Source organism: Eumetopias jubatus, unplaced genomic scaffold (assembly GCF_037043125.1).
Source record: "Eumetopias jubatus isolate StellerSeaLion01/CBP00866 unplaced genomic scaffold, mEumJub1_p1.0 scaffold_9, whole genome shotgun sequence".
Classification (NCBI taxonomy): Eukaryota; Metazoa; Chordata; class Mammalia; order Carnivora; family Otariidae; genus Eumetopias; species Eumetopias jubatus.
Window position 1 is genome coordinate 44,684,422 of NW_028274815.1, and position 21,866 is coordinate 44,706,287.

Genomic DNA, 21,866 nt, shown 5'->3' on the forward strand with positions numbered 1-21,866 from the left:
AAATAAGACATATTCACAAAGAATGGGAGCATGAAAACTTAGAAAAAATGTACCGATGCTCCGAAAGTTCTCCATGTTTGAAGTTTATATAGTAGTAATTTCTCCTACATGATGAACTGAAAAAGGAAGGTCCTGGTAGCCTATATTTGAAGGACCCAAGGAATGAAGGAGCTGGGGGAAATTCTTGATATCCAGGTTTGCTGGAAAAGCAACCCGTGCAGGCAAGCAATGGTCCATACCAGTCGGCAATAAGGCATAAATGGAACAAGGGAGGAAAAAAGACCAGCTTAGTACCAGAGCAAGGCAGATGAGTGATGGCTGAGCTTTAACTGGCAGGGGCCATCCCCACCAAGGCTCACTTCAGGAACCAATCTTAAAATCTAGGCTTTTCAGGATATCATTTCATTGTTTTTGGAAAAGCCACACATCACTGACAGAGCCTCCCATCATCTCATATGAGGTGACTAAAGAAATCTGTATTTCTTCTCGTATCTTCTCCCATTGATTTACATGGCTAATGAGACTCCAAGCTGATAGGAGAAATCCAATGTGTTCCCCGACTCCTCCATACCTAATGCTACTCAAGTCCAAGCCCCACTTTCTCTTACCCAACCTGGTGAAACAGCCTCCTCTCTTTGGTCCCCTTGATTCCTCTTCTCTCCCAAACACGGTCTGTCTGATCTCCACACAGAAACCAAATGATTTTCTAAAAACTTAAGCCCGGGCACATCATATCCCTGTCTAAAACTTTCTGATATTTTCTGAGAATACAGATGGACTCTAGCCACCATCTTAAAAAGGTCCCACGTGAGCTGGCCCCCACGCACCTGTCCACCCTCATCGTTCACTCCCTCACATGTTCCAACCACATGGTTTTCTGTCTGGTCTTTGAACACACCAAGCTCAGGCCTTTGCACTGGCTGCACCCCCTGCCTGGAAACCCTGTTCCTCCATCTCCACAGGGCTGATACCTGCATATCCAAATGACCTCAGCTCAAAGTTCACCTCCTCAGAGCAGCAGGTGCTGACCGCTTACTCTAAAGTAGGTTCCCACCTCACTTCTGGCCCTTTCCAACACAACCTACCTTTACTGTCTTTACATCATTGACATTTTCCTGAAATTACATGGTCCATTTGTTAGCTTACTGGTTTGTTGTCTGCACCTCCCACTCCCAACCTGCCTCCTGACAAGCACAATTTTTTGATCAAGGAGGGATCAAACTGGCCTGATTTGTGGCATGCCAAAATAGTGTCAAATACATAGTAGGGGCTTCACGAATATTCTTGAATGAACATTTCTGAACACATACATCAAGGGGGTGCATTTATTTCACAAAAGAATTGTCCTCAGAATAGTGTTTTCAATAGTAAACATTTAAAACAGCATTTCATTTATACTTTGTACTTTAGCTTCTTCGTCTATAAAATAAGAATGGGATTAGATGACAAATAAGGCTTTTATAAATAATTACAGTTCCGTGATTATGACTCAAAGCAAAAAGATTAAAGCTAATTTTCAAAAGGACGGTTACTAAGTAAAGTAGTGTCCACCTCTATAATTTAAAAAATGATTCATCCTTGTCTGATTCATCCTTAGGGAAAGTTATCCCTTAACTCTTTATCTGCAGATTTCTCTGTTTACCAAAACTGTCTCCGCAGTCAGCAGCAGTGAACCTCAGGTCAGGCAAAATCACCCAGCAGTACAAATAAGCACGTATTTTCCACAAGACCAAAGGTTAAGTCAGAGCTCTACAGAACTCTTTACCTGTCACTGTACTTTCTACCTAGGAATACCTGGATCGATGAATCTTTGGATCAATGAATCTTTGCTATCCATTTCACTTCCCTTCAACTGAATCCATCCTCTTTCATTTTCCCCTTTTCTCAGTCCAGCCACACTGGCCTCCCTGTTGTTCTGGAAAAACACTCAAATGCTCCTCACTCCAGGTTTTGCACTCGCCTTTCTTCTTCTGCCTAGACTGCTCTTTCCCTAGTTGGTCCTCACGGCTCATTCCATCACCTCTCTCAGGTCTTCACTCAATATCCCCTCCTCAATGAGACCTTTCCTAGACACCTTATCTAAATTGCAAATGCATCCCCAACTCACTCCCTGCCCCCTTGCCCACTTGACTGACTCCTGTGCATTTATCACTAAGGAACACACTAAACATTTACTTACTTCTGTTGTTCACTGTCTCTTTATCCCTACTTGAATGTAAACCCCAGGAGAAAGAGATTTTTGTTTGTTTCTTTCAATGCTGAATGCCCAGCACCTAAAACAGAGGCTGGTACAGGAGATCAACCAATAGGTATTGAAGGAAGGACGAGTACACATTGTTTTGTGAGTTCTCACGCCCTACCCATGCCTCTCTACACATTCTAACATGCCTAAGAATGGGAGGGAGCTATCACTACTTATATTTCATTATACCTCAACATTTCACCAATAGACATCATCTCAAGGGTTTGAGAATTCCATACTTAGTCCCTCCTTTCCCACCTCCACAAACTCCCATCAGTTCCTGCCACGCTGCCCGAGCACCTGCCATCTCCCTAAACACACCTTTACTCCCATCTTATGACTTCGCAAGAGTGCTCCCTCTTCCTGGAATGTCTTCCCACATCTCTTTAATAAATACAGCAGCATTATCAACAATAGCCAAACTATGGAGAAAGCCCGAATATCTATCAACTGACAAATGGATAAAGATGATGTGGTATAGATACACAACAGAATATTATTCAGCCATCAAAAAGAATGAAATCTTGCCATTCATAATGACATGGATGGAGCTAGAGTGTATTATGCTAAATAAAACAAGTCAGTCAGAGAAAGATAAATACCATATGATTTCACTCATATATGGAATTTAAGAAAATAGATGAATATATGAGAAGGGGGAATAAAAAGGAGAGGAAAATAAGCCGTAAGTGACTCTTAATGATATAGAACAAACTGAGGGTTGATGGAGGGAAGTGGGCGGGGGATGGGCTAGATGGGTGAATGGGGCTTGAAGAGGGCACTTGTTGTGATGAGCCCTGGGTGTAACTGATGAATCACTGAATTCTACTCTAGAAACTAATGTTGCACTGTATGGTAACTAACAAAAAAAAAAAAAAAAAAAAAGACTCCAAAATCACCTTTATGAACCTTGCTCTGGAAGAAGAGGAGGTAGCTATTCCTTCCCCTATGCTTCTACATATACTTGCTTACATGCAACATGTCCTCCCCTTCCAGCATGCCTTCTGCTTCTGCTCTTGGCCTGAAGCCCCCTTGCCCCTTCTCTACCATTCTAACCTCTTCTCTGGCAAGAATTAAAGCAGGTGTAACCTTTCCAGAGAAACCCTTTCCAGGGGCATCTGGGTGGCTGTTGTTACGTGTCTGCCTTTGGCTCAGGTCATGATCCCAGGGTTCTGGAATCAAGTCTGGCATTGGATTCCCTGCTCAGCAGGAAGCCTGCTTCTCCCTCTCCCATCCCCCTGCTTGTGTTCCCTCTCTTGCTGTGTCTCTCTCTGTCAAATAAATAAATAAAATCTTAAAAAAAAAAAAAGAAAGAAGGAAAGAAAGAAAGCCTTTCCAAAGCCCTATGTTGAGTAAAGCTCCTCCATGTGCAGACTTGGATCCAGGTGTTTGTCACATTTTATTCAAAGGGCCTCTTTACATACCCAATGCTCCTAGGAGGCAGCATTCTCCTTTATAAATCTTCGTATTGCCTATCCCAATCAATCAATATTAACTGAGTTAAATTATATATGTTGATGACATCAATCAAGATATTCTATTTTAATTATTTGTAAAACATATCCCATCACATCCTAGAAGACTCTAAGACCTCTGGGGACAGGGACTATGATTTATAATTTTGTATCTCTGAAATGTCTGACACACAGTAGGAGATCAATGCACATTTCTGAGGTAGTGGACTGCAGTCCTGGGTTTCTTGGTACAGTAATTTGCACAAAAGTGTTGCCATAACCATCAAAAGTCACTGTGTAACTGATCATATGTTATTAGGAAGTACTTTATCTGCAAACACACACACACACACACACACAAAATCTGAAGCAATTGAGATATATAGTGAGTGAGAGAGGGAGGGAGGGAGGGACAACCCCACCAATCACTTTGTGTTTCAGTTCTAATCATGGCTATAAATGGCATAACTTAGAAAATGGCCTTCAAGAGGGCAGCACCTCAATAGACATTGTGCCTGTGGTATGGAACTAAACAGGAATGAAATTTTAGCATTAGGGACTGAGGACAATCTGGTCGCTCACAGAACAGAAAGGGGCAGTATACTATCAGAAGCCCTGAAACAGTCTGAATCCACAGTTCAAGGGAGTAATCGCCTGCCCCTTGGCTAGTAGAAACTTTAAGAAGTGATTAGAGAAATAGATACACATACACACACTTTACAGAATGGAACTTAGAGAACATTTTGAGTGCTTACTAAGTTCGTTAACTAGTAACATTCACCAACAATTTCTTAAGTAAAGCAATTTACCCAGCACTAATGTTCACTTTAAATATTAGAAATAGCAAAATTTTACCATAAAAACAACAAAGCAACAAAAAATGGTAGGAGATGCAGAATGTGAAGTCCAGATTAAATTTGTGAGTTTACTTGCTAATGGGTCTAATTTTTTTATCCTCTTGAGAATCCATGGTCCAAAACCTTTTCTGCCCAAAAGATGCCCATGTTGCCCCATATCCTATAATTTCATGATCTGGATTATGGATAAAGCCTGTCACTGCTTCTGGTGCCTACCAGTGGATGAGATCTAGTGGTCACTGGGTTATTAACAAGACTCCAGAATTGTCTTTCCATTTCAGGGGATTCATGGACTCCTTAAAGGCCCCAATGACCCCAGGGCACCTAGGTGGCTCAGTTGGTTAAGGCCCCAATGACCCCAAATCTGGATGATGCCACTGTAAAACCTTTAAGATTTTAAGACTAGAATGAAGATCAAAATTGGTCAAAAGGCTTGTGAATACGTACTCTCTGGACCTTGTCTGTCTTGTTTATCTTCTGATGAGAGGTGTTCCTTCTTACTGTCTACACTCCAATCACATTACTACTTGTCCATTTCCAAGAAAGTAGTCATCCTCAAAATTGTCTCTTTACTATGATTTTTCCCTTACTCTCCCTTCCCCATTTCCATTCAACTAGCCAATTCTTATTTGTCCTCTATTACTCAGAACAAATCCTCCCCTGTGCTGGCTTTTGCGTGAATAATCTTTTAACTTCCTTCATAGTACTTATTACCATTATGTATTTATGTGAGGTTATTTGAGCGCTGGCTGCTTCTGCACTTGACAGTAAGCTCCATGAGGAAAGGACCATGTCTGTTTTACTCAGTCTTGTGTCTCCAGCTTTGATTCTGCACCAGACATTATCAATAAATATTGAATAAATGATATCCACAGCATCAGCAAGGCCATATGAATCCACATGACTAATTGTCAGTACCCAGGGGTTCTTACACTGTAGTGGTAGATTTCTCTACATTTACACTTTGAAACTTCACACTTTATTAAACTTTTTGGCCAGTTTTAATTTCATAAGATAAAGGACAGAAGAGACAGATCTGAAGAGAGAGAACTGCAGTTTTGTCTGTTGGTAAAATAGGTAAGGAATATTTTGTTCACCGTTGTGAACTACCCTCAAATTTTAATCAATTATTATTTTAATATAATGTGATCATTTTTGTGGATGTATGGCACAGATTCAGTAATTAGTTATTTAGACCATGTGACTGAAAATTAATAAAGGGAATCCTCACTAAAGTGGATTGGAATGCTAGAAGGGGAAGCTGGTGGTGGGAGATGTACCACTCAATGTCAATGACAGAAAGAGTTGTCAATTACAGACCCAAGAGAAGACCCATCAGAAGAATCACAGTAAAGAATCATCCATTACAGGCCCCAAAAGGGAAATATGTATATTGCATCTTCTACAAGAAATCAACCACCCCTGCAACTCAGCCCATTAGGAACTGTCAACACCCTGGACTCTTACATCTCTCCAGTGGATTTCTGCTCAAAACACCCCTCCCAATTTCCTCTTCCTTCTCCATAAAACAATGTTTCTCTCTTTTGTTTGCTAGATTTGCTTGTGGTTTTACTGTAGCTTGCTTGTCCCAGATTGCAATTCTCTGCTATTCCTGAATAAACTCATTTTTGCCTGTACAATAACTGGCAGTTTTAATTTTAAGGTTAACATTACCACAGTCATTTCCACTGGGAGCTACTAGAGTGTGGAATGAGATCTTTAGGGAAGAAGTTTAGTAAGACTCCAAATCCTCTAACACCACATCCATCTGCACACCACTGACCATCTTACCATCTATCAGCAAGTAATTCAGTACGAGATCATTGATCAAGTGATATCAGTGCCAATATAAAAACTCTTGTATTATATCAATATGTTCTTAGTTAAAGATAGGAGATTGGGCATTCCTACACTTTGACCAAAGGAAAGTGTTGTTTTGTTTTGTTTTTGTTTTTGTTTTTAGTAAGCTCTGTAAGGACTTCTCAAATGTCACAGGGGAGGCTGCCTCATTTTGGTTGGTTCACAGGATACCAAGGCAAGTAGCAACTAGATATAAAATTCACAGACCTATGTAAATGCTGTTCATGCTTTCCAAATTCTTTTTTCTCTATTTTTTTAAAGGTTGATAATCCATATATTAGAACACAGCAAATTCAGAATAAAAATCATAAGTTGATGAGAAGAAATAGAAAAATAGAAATGAAAGAAACCTTTTATTTAGAAATTAGTTATTTTTATCTTAATATCTAAAAAGGGGTTCCCTAAATAGTAGAGAATAGCCTAATTAGTGGGATGGCGAACATCACCTCACTGTCAATTACTTAAATATTGGCAATCACTTAAAAATCAGTCTTCCAGGATCTTGGTAATCATGCTTCTGTCGTTCCCATCTGCCCATTTCTGGGTGCACTGAAAAAAAAATCATTTTAGGACTTGTAAAAGGAAAACTCCATATTCAACACTACCTGCCAATGGGCACGTTTTTCTATCTTCCTTTTCCCTTCCTAGACCACATCCTATGAATGTTGCTGACCTATAACAACATTCTGGGAGACCTAAGTTAGCCAGACACCTCCACGTGCCACCTCCCTTGTGCACAATAGGCCTTTGATTGGCATAGAGAGATAAGACTCCAGAAAAACTACTTTCCAGTGTCCTTACTCATCCTTTGATCTGTTGCAAATCACTTAACATTACCACTTGATTGTGTGGTTTGTATAATACTACAAATGAAAATATCATATTTGCTAAGTATTGCATAAGATATCATTTCATTGTTATTTTAATTACTGTGCTCTCGAGCTGGAGCTCCTTGCATAATGGCGCACCTGGCTAAATTACTAGCAGGGAAAAATGTCTCTTTTTTCAACTTGCTTTTATAATAGTGCATGCCCCATGCCCCAGTGATCCACTTGTAACAACTAAATTTTCAAGGAAACAGTGAAGGCCTTAGGGAATAAGAAGAAAGAACTACAGGGGGTTAAATGTCTGATCCTACAGAGACTATAGTTAGTCTCTAAAATTTCCTGTGTTTGGACCCAATCAGACATATCACTTGGTTAGATCAGAACAAGGAAGAGAGAACAGAAGTGGAGATCAGCCTTTGATGGAGCAGCGTTTGTTCAAATGTGCCACCCCACTGGGTTGATGACAAGGACACTACTTTTGGCAACTCTGAGCTGGTTGTGAGGGGCAAGAGATGCCCAACTGTCATCAGGGTGATGGTTGACAAAGATCGCAATCAATCAGCCACAAACAAAAATAAATGGCCTGTCAAAAAATAAATAAATAAATAAGAACTCCCCTAGGGCAGAAAAAATTTTCTAAAAAGGAAACAAATCTTATTTAGCCTTGAATAATCCAAACTGACTTTTGGCTTCAGTGAACTGACGAACTGGGTGACTCTCAGTTTTACACTAGCAAATGGTACATGTGTTTGTGATATCTGAACAGGTCAGAGAAAATGACTGAGGTTTCGGCTTTTGTTTGCTTTCAGTCTAGGTTAAGTAGATACAATTTCTTCTCAATGAACAGATACTTGGTATTGCGAGTTAGACATTCACCATTGCGGTTTTTCTTGGTTCCAACCAGACCCCAATTTAACCTACTCAAATCACCCAGTATAAACCAAGTACAAACTTTTTTTCTGTCATAATGCCACATAGCTTTAGATAGAGGCAGCAGGGTGCTGGTAAACTCATCTCCAAAGAAAAAAGAAAATGAAAGGGAAAACAAAACAAAACAAAACAAAACAAAAAAACGAAAAACAAAACAAAACAAACAAACAAAAAAAAACAAGAAACAGAAAAGAAAGCCCTAATCAGTACCATTTGCTGATTTCCCTGGTATAAATACTCCCACCACTACCGATTTGAAGTCACTGAATTGGGAGTCAGGAAGAGCTGCACAAAATCATCTGTCTTGAGCTAATGGAAGCCAGTTTCGTGAGCAGGAGAAATAATTACAACAGCAACAAAAACAAACCAACATTTATGCAGTGTTTTAGGGCTTACAAAGTACTTTTTCACACGCTTTCACCCAATTCTCACAGCTTTCTGAGATAGGTGGTATTCTTGAAACCGAAGTTCAAAGAGTTTAAATGGTTATATCCACTGTGAATAGTGGGTAACAAATCCAGGACACATTTCTTATTTTCTGAAATGAAAGTCCATGCCATTTTAACTATTTTCAAATCTATGTCCTCAAAATTACAAATTAATTAGCAAGGTATCTCTACTTTTCTATTATAATCATTGCCTACATTTTTTAACACTTTATGGTTTTTGAAACATTTTCACATCTATTAACTGAACTTCACAAACACATGGTGAGGTAGGCAAGGCTGAGATCACTATATTCATTCTACAGATCCAAATTCTGAGGTTCCAGTGGGTTAAGTGACTTGTGGAAGATCTCATAGGCAGCACCATCTTACTATGTGGACTATATGGCCGCTTGGCCTATAGTGATGGGGGATAAAAAATTAAAGCAGAACTAATACTTATCAAGTGTTGAGGCCCAGTGAGATGGCAGTGCCTGGGATGAAAATAAACAGAAACAGAGGTCCCAGGCCTTCTGAAAGAGACCTACCATCTTGATTCTACCTACACCTGCATATTAGAACCACCTAGAAAAACTAAAATCTCAATGCCTAGGCCACACCCAAGACCAATCCAATAAGAATGTTTAGAAGTGGGATGCTGACATCAGTGGTGTTTGATGCTTCCCCAGTTGACTCAGAGAGGTAAATTAATATATACAGGGAGAACAATCCATTAACTATTTTACTTGTTTATTACATTCACACACTCGCCCATCTCTCCATTCACATGAAGCGTATTGCTGCACACCTACCAGTGCCAAGCACTATTTTAGATGCTTAGGCTTCAATATGGACAGAGACAGGGCCTCACTTACTCCAGCATCCACTCCTTTGAGCTGACACTCTAGCAAAGAGTTTACCTATTAGTAGGGGCAACTGTGTGCGTTGGGGGTTGGGAGGAGAGTGTAACACAAAATAGAAACTCCAGCATTGAGCCCCTGGTTCTCCTCTGGTTGGCTCAAGGTCAGTTCCTTGCAGACTTTTAAAGGAAGTCACTTTCAAATAGGATCAGGAATCCTGTTCCTTATTATGATATTTTATCCTGTACATCAAATTAAGTGAGTGGCTTTAGTAATTTGGGGTTTAATCATAGAGATACCTTAATTTATGCACTAGAAAGGCTCCTAAATTGCTCCGTGTAAATCATTTTAAAGGTAATACTGAATACCGATTTACTAAGAACTCAGATTATCATTATCTTCATTACAAATGAACTTTAATTGGAAGTGGCTCCTAACAAATTTAGCTACAAATGTCTCACTGGGCCCTCTATTAAACACCAATCAATAAAAAACAAACCAACCAAAAGACAAAAAAATTACTGGTAAATGCATAAGAGGAGTTACTTATTCTTTCAATTTAATTTTTACCAAGAGATAGATTTTCTTAACTCCCTGATCCCCTAATTCAAACATTTGGAAAAATATTTGTAAATACAATAAATCTATATTCATTCCTGTTGGTCAAGAAGCAAACTCTCTTTGCAGTAATGATTTGTTCAAATAGTTAACATAGCTCTTAAAGTGCCACTGATTAAACAGATAAAACAGCACAGAGGAAATCAGCCTCATTCCCTGACACTTGGCCCTGCTTTCTTTCACTTTCTCACTGACTCACTTGGCATGCTCAGAATGCTCCCAACCAAGGGACTTAACATAATATGTCCCTCCTTACTTCTGAGAGCAAAATACTCCATTTTGACTCTAAGGACAGCACTGTCACTTTGCCTTCAGAATACATCTCTCTGACTAGACTCCATACGGTGGGTAAGGAGAGAACCTTAATTCCAAGGCCATAGTATTTAATTGTTGTCCACAAAGAATCAACGAATAAATTAATGATTTATTTAACATTTAATGCAAACTATGCTTTTTCTATAATGTGGAAATCTTCCATGGCCACAGAATGCTCAGATATTCTTTCTTAACCAACAGAACCTTTTTTTATTTAAAACCATCGGTGGGGGTGGGGCATAGGAAAGGCAAGAAATTCTCAGTTTGGTTGCCCATATGAAGGCTTCCCAAAGCTGAAATGACTGAGAATTGCTGAAAGGTGCCATCTTGATTTTTCTTAAAGTGAAGGCAGTCCACTGAAGCAAATACAGATTCTGTAGACACCAACCACCAATTCTGTAGGTTAGTCTTTCCTTCTGCTTCTCTCTTTCCTCCTTACATTTTCCTTCTGGTGATTTGATGACATTAGAAAGTGGGTATGAAAATTAGATGGAACTCAAAGACATATTTCCACTTAGCTAAGGAAGGAACTGGATGGCAAAGTAGAAAAGCCTGACAATCCTCAGTGCTGCAGTACTTGAGTGTTTTAAAAAACTGCTCATCTAGGCATGACATGGATCAACTTTGCTTTGGAGACAACACTGGGAAAGAGAGGGTTATTCATCTAGTATCACACAGCCAGTGAAGAGCTAGTAAGCAAAGGCAACTCTCCCAATTTAACATTCTTTATCTTTTTGACCACACCACATTCTGTGGATGCTACTGAGGCACACTATCCTCTCATCCCTCCCCTCAACTACAAATAATGGAGAAATAGCTATGATTCAAGACAGTGAGTGCCCCTATCAGAGAGCACTTCAGGGTGATGGCTTTCATGGTGTCAGGATCAGCGACCTGTTGACTCTATTGCTTGATGTAATGGCTGTGAATGAGCCCTACTTATTGTCATAGCTATTACTGAGAGTAATTAAAGCCAAAGCTCTTTCTCTTTCAATTATACCATGGAACTGGTTTAATTTCAAATGCCAAGAGAACAGGTATACAAGCAGACAAGAGAAAGGAAGGAAGGAAGGAAGGAAGGAAGGAAGGAAGGAAGGAAGGAAGGAAGGAAGGAAGAAAGGAAGAAAGAAAGAAAGAAAGAAAGAAAGAAAGAAAGAAAGAAAGAAAGAAAGAAAGAAAGAAAGAAAAAGATATTATGTGATTATCAGGCAGCACCAAATAAGGTTCACTCAGAGCACATATGGAAGAAAATGTGGGCATCAAAAAGAAAAGAAAATGAAAAAAAAAATGAATATAGCATTTGTTATTAATCAGCTAGAAAACATGGTATTAGTGTCCATCCATTTCATGACTATTCATAAAAATTAAATATACACCCCAAATGGTGGGATAGTTGATTTATTGGTGGATATTGATTTACTGAATAATTTTTTATCTAGTTTGGTGGAGAATAGTAAAAACTCCTTTCTAGAAATACTTTTGACTACCTCACACTGTGGAGTCTCTAGATTCCTTCTATAACTGTTGTATCCCTGTCTTGGGGGACTGGAAGAAAGAGATTCTCAACATGAAGAGAATGTTCATGTTAGCTGGATAATTTAATGTTTTAGTATGACAATTCCAAAGCTATTATCTTACTCAATGCATCCATTTTCAGAAAGGATCACACAGAAGGTAGGTAGTCTGCAAGTTCCTCTTCTTATGAGAGAGAGGGATAGAGAAAGGGTCAAGGAAAGAGGGAGAGGGCTACCTATGTCTTTGTGTTTGTGCATTACTGAAGTTGGAAAGAACACAAAGGGGACAGTCTGGGTGTCATTGGGAAAGCTGGCTGGCATGCAGTCTTTTATGGTACCTTACAGCTTGGCATATTCACTGTGTGGTTCAAGGTCTTTGGTAAGGATCAAATAATATATAAGGATATATGACAGCACTTTGAAAAACAAAGAGTTACATAAGCATAAGGCTTTATTATAGGAAATATGTCTCAAGAGATGAGGAAAGCTTTAAAAACAGAAGAGATCACAGAATGAAATACTTTCATGAGACCTCTTCACTTTCCTCATTTACATCAGCCCCTCCGGAACCATGCCCTTTGCCAATACAGGAAGAAAACCCTCCCCCTAGTTCTCTTCCTCCTGCAGTTTCTCTTTATACTATTTTTAATGTTCCATTTTAGGAACTATTACAGAATGATCACTGAGAGAATTATTGATAGAAATAATGAGTACAGTGATTTACTAAAAGTAGCAATCAATAAGCAATGAACTGTATTTAAAAAAATAATAATGGTTTCTAGTGATTCTGTAGATCTGTAAACTGACAGACATTGTTCTCTTCCATGGTAAAAACTTTTAGACTTGAGTGCTAGTTCTGTATCTTAAATCCTAATTGGGTTTTATTATTTTTACTTATTTATTTATTTTGTAGATTTTTAAAAAAAATTAACATGTAATATATTATTTGTTTCAGGGGTACAGGTCTGTGATTCATCAGTCTTACACAATTCACAGTGCCCAACTGGGTTTTAAGCAAGTCATTTGTCCTTACTGAGCTTCACGTATCTCTTCTGGAAATAAAGACACTGCACTGGACAAGTTCCTACAAGCCCTCCTAGACCTGGTGAGCTGTGAACTGTAATCAGATGCCACTTGAGGAAGAACCAACAGAATAAATTCATTTCTAGAGGCAAATCTTATAAAGTCCTAGTCACTTTGGCCTTTGCCTTCATGAGCAAATGGGATGTTGGATACAGTATCTGAACAATAGCATGTGGTGACTACAATGTGGGAGAAAATATTTGACCCATCACTCCCATATTCCACTGTGGGAGGAACTGTTTTAGCTTGGTGAAATTCCTGGGTAAGTGGCACAGGGTGGAAGAGGAGAACATGGCAGCATGGAAGTTCCAAGAGCCAAGGTAACCAAAACTACTGCACAGGAGGCAGATAGAGGTTTTGGTTTTACATCTGAACAGTTGAGGAGGAAATATGGAGAAAGCAGGTTGGCATAAGTTTAGGGCTATGTTGGAGAAATACTCAACGGATACCTGCTAATTTGGGGATAGCTGAAAAACATTTAAAAATTGGGATTGCTCAATGTTCAGCTAGAAGATATCTGCATTTTGACAATGTAACCTCCTTTCTTCTTCACTAAATCTTCAGTATAGAGTGCTCTATTCATGCTTTAAATAAGTTTGAATGCTTTTGATTGTCCATTTATGGAAATCATGAAAGGGGGTAAAATTCAAATCTAAATGTGAATGTGTAGGCAGAGAAAACCTTGAGAATGTAAAGTTCCAGGGGATTTAAAGATCTCCTCAACAGTACTTTAGACCTCAAGAAGCATGGAACAGGAAGATCATCCAATCCTTCAGGGCCAAGAAATTTCCAGTGATCATTTATCTATTTTCATCTATGTCCTAAGTCTTTCTTAGGAAAGACTAAGTTGGAATTTATAAGACCTTTGTGGGATTCTCTGGAAAACAGTATGGAGGTTCCTCAAACAGTTGAAAATAGAGCTACCATATGATCCAGCAATTGCACTACTGGGTATTTACCACAAAGATGCAAATGTAGGGATCTGAAGGGGTACGTGCACCCCAATGTTTACAGCAGCAACGTCCACAAGAGCCAAACTGTGGAAAGAGCCAAGCCGTCCATCGACAGATGAATGGATAAAGAAGATGTGGTGTATATACACAGTGGAATATTATGCAGCCATCAAAAGGAATGAGATCTTGCCATTTGCAACGACGTGGATGGAACTGGAGGGTGTTATGTTGAGTGAAATAAGTCAATCAGAGAAAGACATGTATCATATTACCTCACTGATATGAGGAATTCTTAATCTCAGGAAACAAACTGAGGGTTGCTGGAGTGGTGGGGGGGTGGGAAGGATGGGGTGGCTGGGTGACAGACACTGGGGAGGGTATGTGCTATGGTGAGCGCTGTGAATTGTACAAGACTGTTGAATCACAGGGCGCCTGGGTGGCTCAGTCGTTAAGTGTCTGCCTTCAGCTCAGGTCATGATCCCGGGGTCCTGGGATCAAGTCCCGCATCAGGCTCCCTGCTCAGCAGGAAGCCTGCTTCTCCCTCTCCCACTCCCCCTGTTGTGTTCCTGCTCTTGCTGTCTCTCTCTGTCAAATAAATAAATAAAATCTTAAAAAATAAATAAATAAGTAAAAATAAAAATTAAAAAAAAAAAGACTGTTGAATCACAGATCTGTACCTCTGAAACAAATAACGCAATATATGTTAAGAAAAAAAAAAAAAGAAGAAGATAGCAGGAGGGGAAGAATGAAGGGGAGTAAATCAGAGGGGGAGACGAACCATGAGAGTCGATGGACTCTGAAAAACAAACTGAGGGTTCTAGAGGGGAGGGGGGTGGGAGGATGGGTTAGCCTGGTGATGGGTATTAAGGAGGGCACGTTCTGCGTGGAGCACTGGGTGTTATGCACAAACAATGAATCATGGAACACTACATCAAAAACTAATGATGTAATGTATGGTGATTAACATAACAATAAAAAATTTAAAGAAAAAAATAAAAATAAAAATAAATAAAAAAATAAAATAAAATAGGTCTGGAAACTTAAAAAAAAGAACTTTGTGGGACTTCTGCATCATAAGCTAGGATAGAGGTCAACCAACTATACCCTGTGGGCCATATCTGGACCACTGTCTGATTTTAAAAGTTTTATTGGAACACAGCCATGTTCATTCATTTATATATTATCTGTGGCTGTTTTTCTGCTATAACAGTAGCACTAAGTAGTTATGGCAGAGACCATATGGTCCATGAAGTTTAAATATTTACTACTAGCACTTTATAGAAAGTATTTGCTGACCCCAGGAATAGGAAGCTACTTGGGAGCAAAAATGCCTTGATAAGCTAACTTAAAAGTCTCAGGAAAAGGAGCCTCCTCTTTCCAAGAGGCAACAAGACACTGCTTAATAAGATTTGCCTCAAGAATTGGCATAGTCTTCCCTCATGTGCCCCTGGTGGACCATTATCTTGACGGAACACATTCCAAATAAGAGACCACATATGGCAATGACAAGGGGCTTTTGAATGGAAAACTCTAACTGCTGGGCTTCTTCCCATCACAATCACTGCACACTCATCTGTTCATCAAATATAAACAAAGCATCTTCTCTCTGCCTGGCACCAAGCTAGGCAATGAGAGCCAAGAGATCAATAAGATACTGTCGGCCCTCTAAAAGCACACCAAGGGAAGGAGACAGGACCCAAATAATCAGAAGGCAGATAACAGAGGCATGTACAAAGTACCCCTGTTCTACACATTTTCTCAGCTTCCAGATAATGTCCCAGTGGTGGGAAGCACTGTATGCCTGCTTTGGTTGGACTGAAATACTCCATCATTTGAGCTCAATACCATGGTCAATCTTTGAACACTGCACTTCTGCATGAAGCAGGTAAAGGTAATGCTTTGATGGACATCAATCACTTCAAACAACAGATCAGAACAGGAGGACCATGAAGATCATTTGTTTCATTCCCTCACTGGACAGGGGGAAACAGGTCTGGAGAGGTATGGTGATTGCCTCTCAAGACACGGAGCAAGGTGTGAGCTGAACTAGCACTAGAACCAGGTGTTCTGTTGCACGGCTGGTTCTCTTTCCACTATGCCAGCAGTTTCCCAGTGATCTGGGCGGCCCTAGTATTCCGAAGTGCTGGCTTAGGTGATGATGGTGAAGGAGGTGCAGGCAGCATAAAAGAGGCCAAACAGATGGGGATCCAAGCTCCCAACTTTCATAAGAGCAACTCTTTATTACCTGTTATGCATCTGGGTGTTGTGGGTACTGCCCACATTTATATTTGAAATAGGATGACACAGCAAAAAAGTTTTGGAACTGTAGCATTGTACCAAGCTTGCCTTTAGTTGAAAATCTAAGTAAAATTTTCTTAGTATTAGCTTTGATAGGAAAGCTTCTGTAATGCATTAGATTGAGTAAGGTTTCTAGGTTTTTAAAACAATAGTAAGCACATATTCTTTCCTCTTGTGGGGTGGAGAAAGCAATCTGTAGGAGGTGTATTTCTTCTGCATGGGATGAGGAGACTCCCCTTGTAAAAAGGAGTAAATTCCATGCTCTTGATGCTGGCAATCTAATTTATGGCAAGGATGAGGGTGGTAACATTCCATTTAAGCCTTAACCCCAATGAAGCCATTGATTCTACACTTGAAAATCTACACATGGAGAGCTTCAATCTTACAGAGCACTTGATGCTCTTCAATTTCGGTACAAATTCTGGGTAAAAGCACAGATTCTTTGAACAGTTGCAAAAACTTATTCTTGCAACTCTTGTTCCAAGAGGGCATACTCAAAACAAAGTATAAGATTTTCTTTTTAAGACTGTTTTATAAGACTGTCCTCACCACGTGTGACAATTTCAAAATCATTGGAAATTACTGCATATTAAAACCTCACCAAATGCAACTATCATACAAGCTGCTTGATGAAGGTGGCTGAGGGGTAAGCTTGAACTTTGTCTCGTTCTCCTAAGAGGTGCGTCCTGGGAGATGCTAGTCAGATTAAAATCAGGAAACCCTATGGCTTTCTAAGAGGAAATGTGTGGGAAGGGTGAGAAGAATTTCATTACTTGCTTATATAAATCCCCAGGGATAGAAGAGAAGGGGTAGGGAAATATTACCTCTCAATGTTTGTCAGACAGAGTGCAAAGTACATTTTATTCATATGATCACATTTAATTCTGACAAAGGTTACTGGAGGTGGGTAGCATTTTTTACAGATGGGTAGTATACCTTGGTAAGTCTAACTAATTCACTCAGATTCATACAACTTCTATAGTGACAAAGACAACATTTAATCAGGATTGTTTCCAAAGTCTTTTATAAAGAGCTTTCATTTACCCAGTGTATAGATCATGGCTCAAGAATTTAGACTGCTACCAATTTTCCTGGATGAGAACATATCTTCTTCCTCTTTCCCTCTTTTGTTCTGTCTCTTTGTCACACACACACACACACGCACACACACACACACACAGACACACACAGGCACACACAGACACACACACACACCTTGTAGAACCCAGATCCTTACTGGCAATGTTATCTTCTAAATTGGTCAGGGGCGCGCCCGGGTGGCTCAGTCAGTTGGGTGTCCGACTCTTGGTTTCGGTGCGAGACATGATCTGGGGTCCTGGGATTCGGCCTTGCATTGGGCTCTGTACTCGGCTTGTTCCTCTCCCTGTTTTTCCCTCTCTCTCATAAATAAAAATAAAATCTTAAATTTTTCAGGATGAATAATACCTATAATAAAGCAGAATTGCCTCACATAATAAGCATACTGATTTTCCAATTTTTTCATCTATAACCTGTATATGTGCGCATGCATGCCAGGCATACTGCTCAGTGCGAACACACAAGACAGCTGCATTTCACAGTTGAGTCTTCAGGCAGCAATATTTTAGCAGAATGAGCATCAAATCTTCCCAATGACTTGCGAGCTGTGAAAGACATTGCAGCTAACTCCAACTGTAAAAACTATATTGGCTTCAGAAGAGGAAAGGCATTTGGAAGGCTATGCTTTGAAAGGATGTTGGGGGAGAGGAAAATAGAAGGTATGCAGTTCTCAGAGCGAAAGGACCACATTGCGGGCCCAGGTGAGAGCTGGAGCTGTGGGGAGAAGCTCCCGCTTTCCTTTTCTGTTAATCAGATTTACAGCAGCTCCTGCAGGGAATTGCAGTTCCCAGGGGCTCTCAGCCTTGTACTGGGACAAGGTTGCCACCATGGGATTCCCTGTGCCGCCTTCTTCCTTCGCTTGGCTCGGTTCTAGCACTCTGAAAGTGGAAGAAGACGCCTTCCATCCCACCCAGCACATCTTCTCCAACACCCCAGACTGGAGACATGTCTTGTGATTTGATTTAAACAGAGAGCTCCCTCTGCACTGCAGTGTCCCTGAAAGCCTGCAATACTATCTGCAAGATCCCCCACACTAACATCTCGTCCTGCACAAAGTAGATGCTCAAGAATTATTTGCTCAGGGCGCCTGGGTGGCTCAGCTGGTTAAGCAACTGCCTCCGGCTCAGGTCATGATCCTGGAGTCCTGGGATCGAGTCCCACATCGGGCTCCCTGCTCAGCAGGGAACCTGCTTCTCCCTCTGACCCTCTTCCCTCTCGTGCTATCTCTCATTCTCTCTCTCAAATAAATAAATAAAATCTTTAAAAAAAAAGAATTATTTGCTCAATGAGGGACTGATTAAAAGAGCCACTGAGGCCAATCACTGAGAAGCAATTTCGCACTAAGCATTATATGATTTACAAATATTCAAACAAGCCCCCCACTGAGGGACCTACTGCTCTTTCCATTTCACAGGTAATGAACCTGCATATGAAAGATGGTAAGTAATGTGTGCAAAGATGCACAGTTAGGTAGGAGCAGGGCTGGGATTCAAATCCAGGCAGTGTGACTGCAGACACCACACCTAACAGTGGGTCGCCCAGATACATGGCCATGTCCGTGAGTCTCGGTCTACAGTTGCCCAAGTGACTTCCCGTGCACGACTCCTCCCAGAGTGAAGAAGAAAAAGAGAGTTGATGTGCAAGTGATGGAAAACACGGGGAGAACTGCTTCAGTAGACTTCCACTGGCACCACCAGCCTCCTCTTAATTAGTAGTGAGTGCCTGGGGAGAAGGTTAGCTTTCCAAAGAGCTGGTTCACAGAAAAGCTAGGGAAACTCATTACTCCTCACCATGGGGGTCCAGCTCTCCCTCCCCAACCATCCTTAAAAGCACAGTGGGGTGACTGCGGGAGAGATAAGGAAACACAAATAACAACTGTGCTTTCTAAATGGCCTGGTCTGTGCCACACTTCTTCTTCCAGAGAGGTATCTGAAAACATACAGAAGTTTCATGTCTAGACCAGGCAGTCAAAATAAAAAGTCAGAACTCTAGTATTCCATCTGTTCCCGACAGCGAGAAGGGAAGCAGAAACCTGATATAAAGCTGTGGATCTGGATCACAGAGCCCCATGATCATAAATGTCTCCTAAAATTCTATAGAATTTTACAGTTCATTAAGTGTTTTCAAAAGATTTTCCTCTTTTCAGCCTTGTAAGTTGGTGAAGTGGGTGTGAGGCTCTTCTTCACAGGATAAAAAACAGGAGGAGCTGAGAAACTTTTCGAGAATCTCCCAGCCTCCAGATGACTCGAACCCATGCTCTGACTCTAAGCATGGTTGTCTTTGTACCATCTTCACCTCCTTCAATACTTATGGGAAGGGTTGGTGCACTGGTCCTTCTAGGACTCTGCTGGCAAATTTCCTCCCACACCCCCAACGCTTTTTCTCTTAGTAGAGAATAAGATAGATCCCCCCCCAACCCACCCAAATCTGATCTCTAATGAGAACCATTAAAGAAAGTGAACAGAGACACAAGGATTTTTACTAGAAAGGGAAGGCTGCCCTATCTCAAAGAGCTTTCAGACACATCTTCCTGATGGCTTGGATGAAGGAGGTGGGTCTCATCTTCTTCCCCCCCCCCCCCGCCCCGGTCCCTCAGCACTACCCAGCCACACAGACAGGGTGGCAAAAGTGGACACATACCTACACTGTGTGTTTTTTAAGAGTACAGAAAGGTTGGTCTCCCCTAAGCCATAAGATCGAGAGTCAGGAAAAGTGGGTTCCCTTCTGGTTCTGCTATTAAGATTTAAGGCAAATTGTAAACTTACACCCTGGTTGTTCTTAGTGATAAAACATGGGAATATTTATGATCTCTTCCAGTTAAGATAGGTGAAAAAGTCTTGATAGAAGTGGAAAAGAAAAAAAAAAAATAACTTGAAAAATGAATTGTAACTCATTTACAATTTACAATTAATACGGTCTCTCAAATATGAGAATATATTATGCTAGTTGATATCTGTAAGCATAATCTTTGTCCTCTCCATAACCCCTAGGCTATAGTTGTTAGCCACTGCCATCCTAGAGATTAGCAAATTTAAACTCAGAGAAGTAAATAAGCTTAAATTAGATGTGGAACTCACATATGAATTCAGGATTTGAGATAGCTCTGGCTCCACTGTTTTGAGTAAGAATAGATACGGAAATTCCCACTTTGAAAGTTATAATCAAACAACTTCACATAAAAAGGGTAACACTGATACTAGCTACAAATGAATTAAAAAAGATTCAGTGTGATGCTGAAGAGACAGGACCCAGAAATAATAAGATCTCATGGGTCAGTGAGGTGAATGGTAAGAATGTCTCAACTCTATGGCCCTGTCAAAGAAGGCAGGTCTGCATGGGGATTCCAATGGGAGAGAATAGAACAGTATAAGGAAGCAAAGATGACAGAAAAAGAGAGCAATGCATGGGAAACAGACGACATTTCAAAGCAACTTTCCAAGGTGTCTGGAACTTTTAGTCATTCTGGTAACCAGAATAGTGCCCACAAGAACAGGCTATAGGGTCCCTAGTTACCAAGCTTCAGCACCCACATCCATCCGGGAAACTCTACCATCAGACATTCCATTCTTGGGATCAGGTCCTCAGCATAATGGAGATTTCCACAGATTATAGCAGATGGAATTAAACCCAATAACATCATGGTTTTATAGTAGTATGATCTTTGGGGTCTTTATTTGAAGCATGGCCCTCTTACACATTAGCTGTGGAGTTCTACACAAGTTGCTTTCTATGCCTCAGCTTCCTCCTGTGTATCTATCTCATAGGAATGTTATGATTCCAAAAGGACATGTGTAGAACATGTAGCCCATCTTAAGCACTTAACAAATATTATTATTATCACTGAGATGGATTTGAAACACTTCCTGCAAACAGTATATTGCTGTAGTCTGAATGCTTGCGTCCCCTCAAAATTTGCATTTTGAAATCCTAACTCCCAAAGATGGTAGTATTAGGAAGTAGGTCTTTGGGAGGTGTTTTAGCGATGAAGGTGGAACCTTCATGAATGGGATTAGTGCTTTATAAAGATTTTATTTATTTATTTGAGAGAGAGAGAATGAGAGATAGCACGAGAGGGAAGAGGGTCAGAGGGAGAAGCAGACTCCCCGCCGAGCAGGGAGCCCGATGCGGGACTTGATCCCGGGACTCCAGGATCATGACCTGAGCCGAAGGCAGTCGCTTAACCGACTGAGCCACCCAGGCGCCCTGGGATTAGTGCTTTATAAAGGAGGCTCCAGAGATATCCCCTTGCCCCTTCTGCCATATGAGAACATACCTAGAAAGGGCCAGCTATGAGCCAGGAAGAGGGCCCTCACCAGAAGGCAACCATGATGGCTCCCTGATCTTACTTCCCACCTTCCAGAACTCTGAGAAATAAATTTTTGTTGTTTATTAGCCACGTTGCCTGTGCTATTCCGTTATAGCAACCCAAATGGACTAAGACACATCTAGAAGCATGGTTCTCAAAGTTTATACAGGTTAAACATCCAAGTTACATTGCCAACATGTATTTGGTCTCCCTCCAAATCATAGCA

General features: G+C 40.6%; 1 protein-coding gene across 6 annotated transcripts in view; it reads right to left on the reverse strand.

Moving 5' to 3' along the window:
* Positions 1 to 21,866, reverse strand: part of CTNNA2 (catenin alpha 2) — a 944,211-nt gene that overhangs the window by 582,204 nt on the left and 340,141 nt on the right. For 2 of the 6 annotated variants that reach the window (XM_028122403.1, XM_088026193.1), the window contains exon 7: positions 19,971 to 19,979. The exons of the other annotated variants lie outside the window; for them this stretch is intronic. In XM_028122403.1, coding sequence (XP_027978204.1) covers positions 19,971 to 19,979 — 9 coding nt within the window. The remainder of the gene's footprint in view (positions 1 to 19,970; positions 19,980 to 21,866) is intronic. 6 annotated transcript variants of the gene reach the window in all.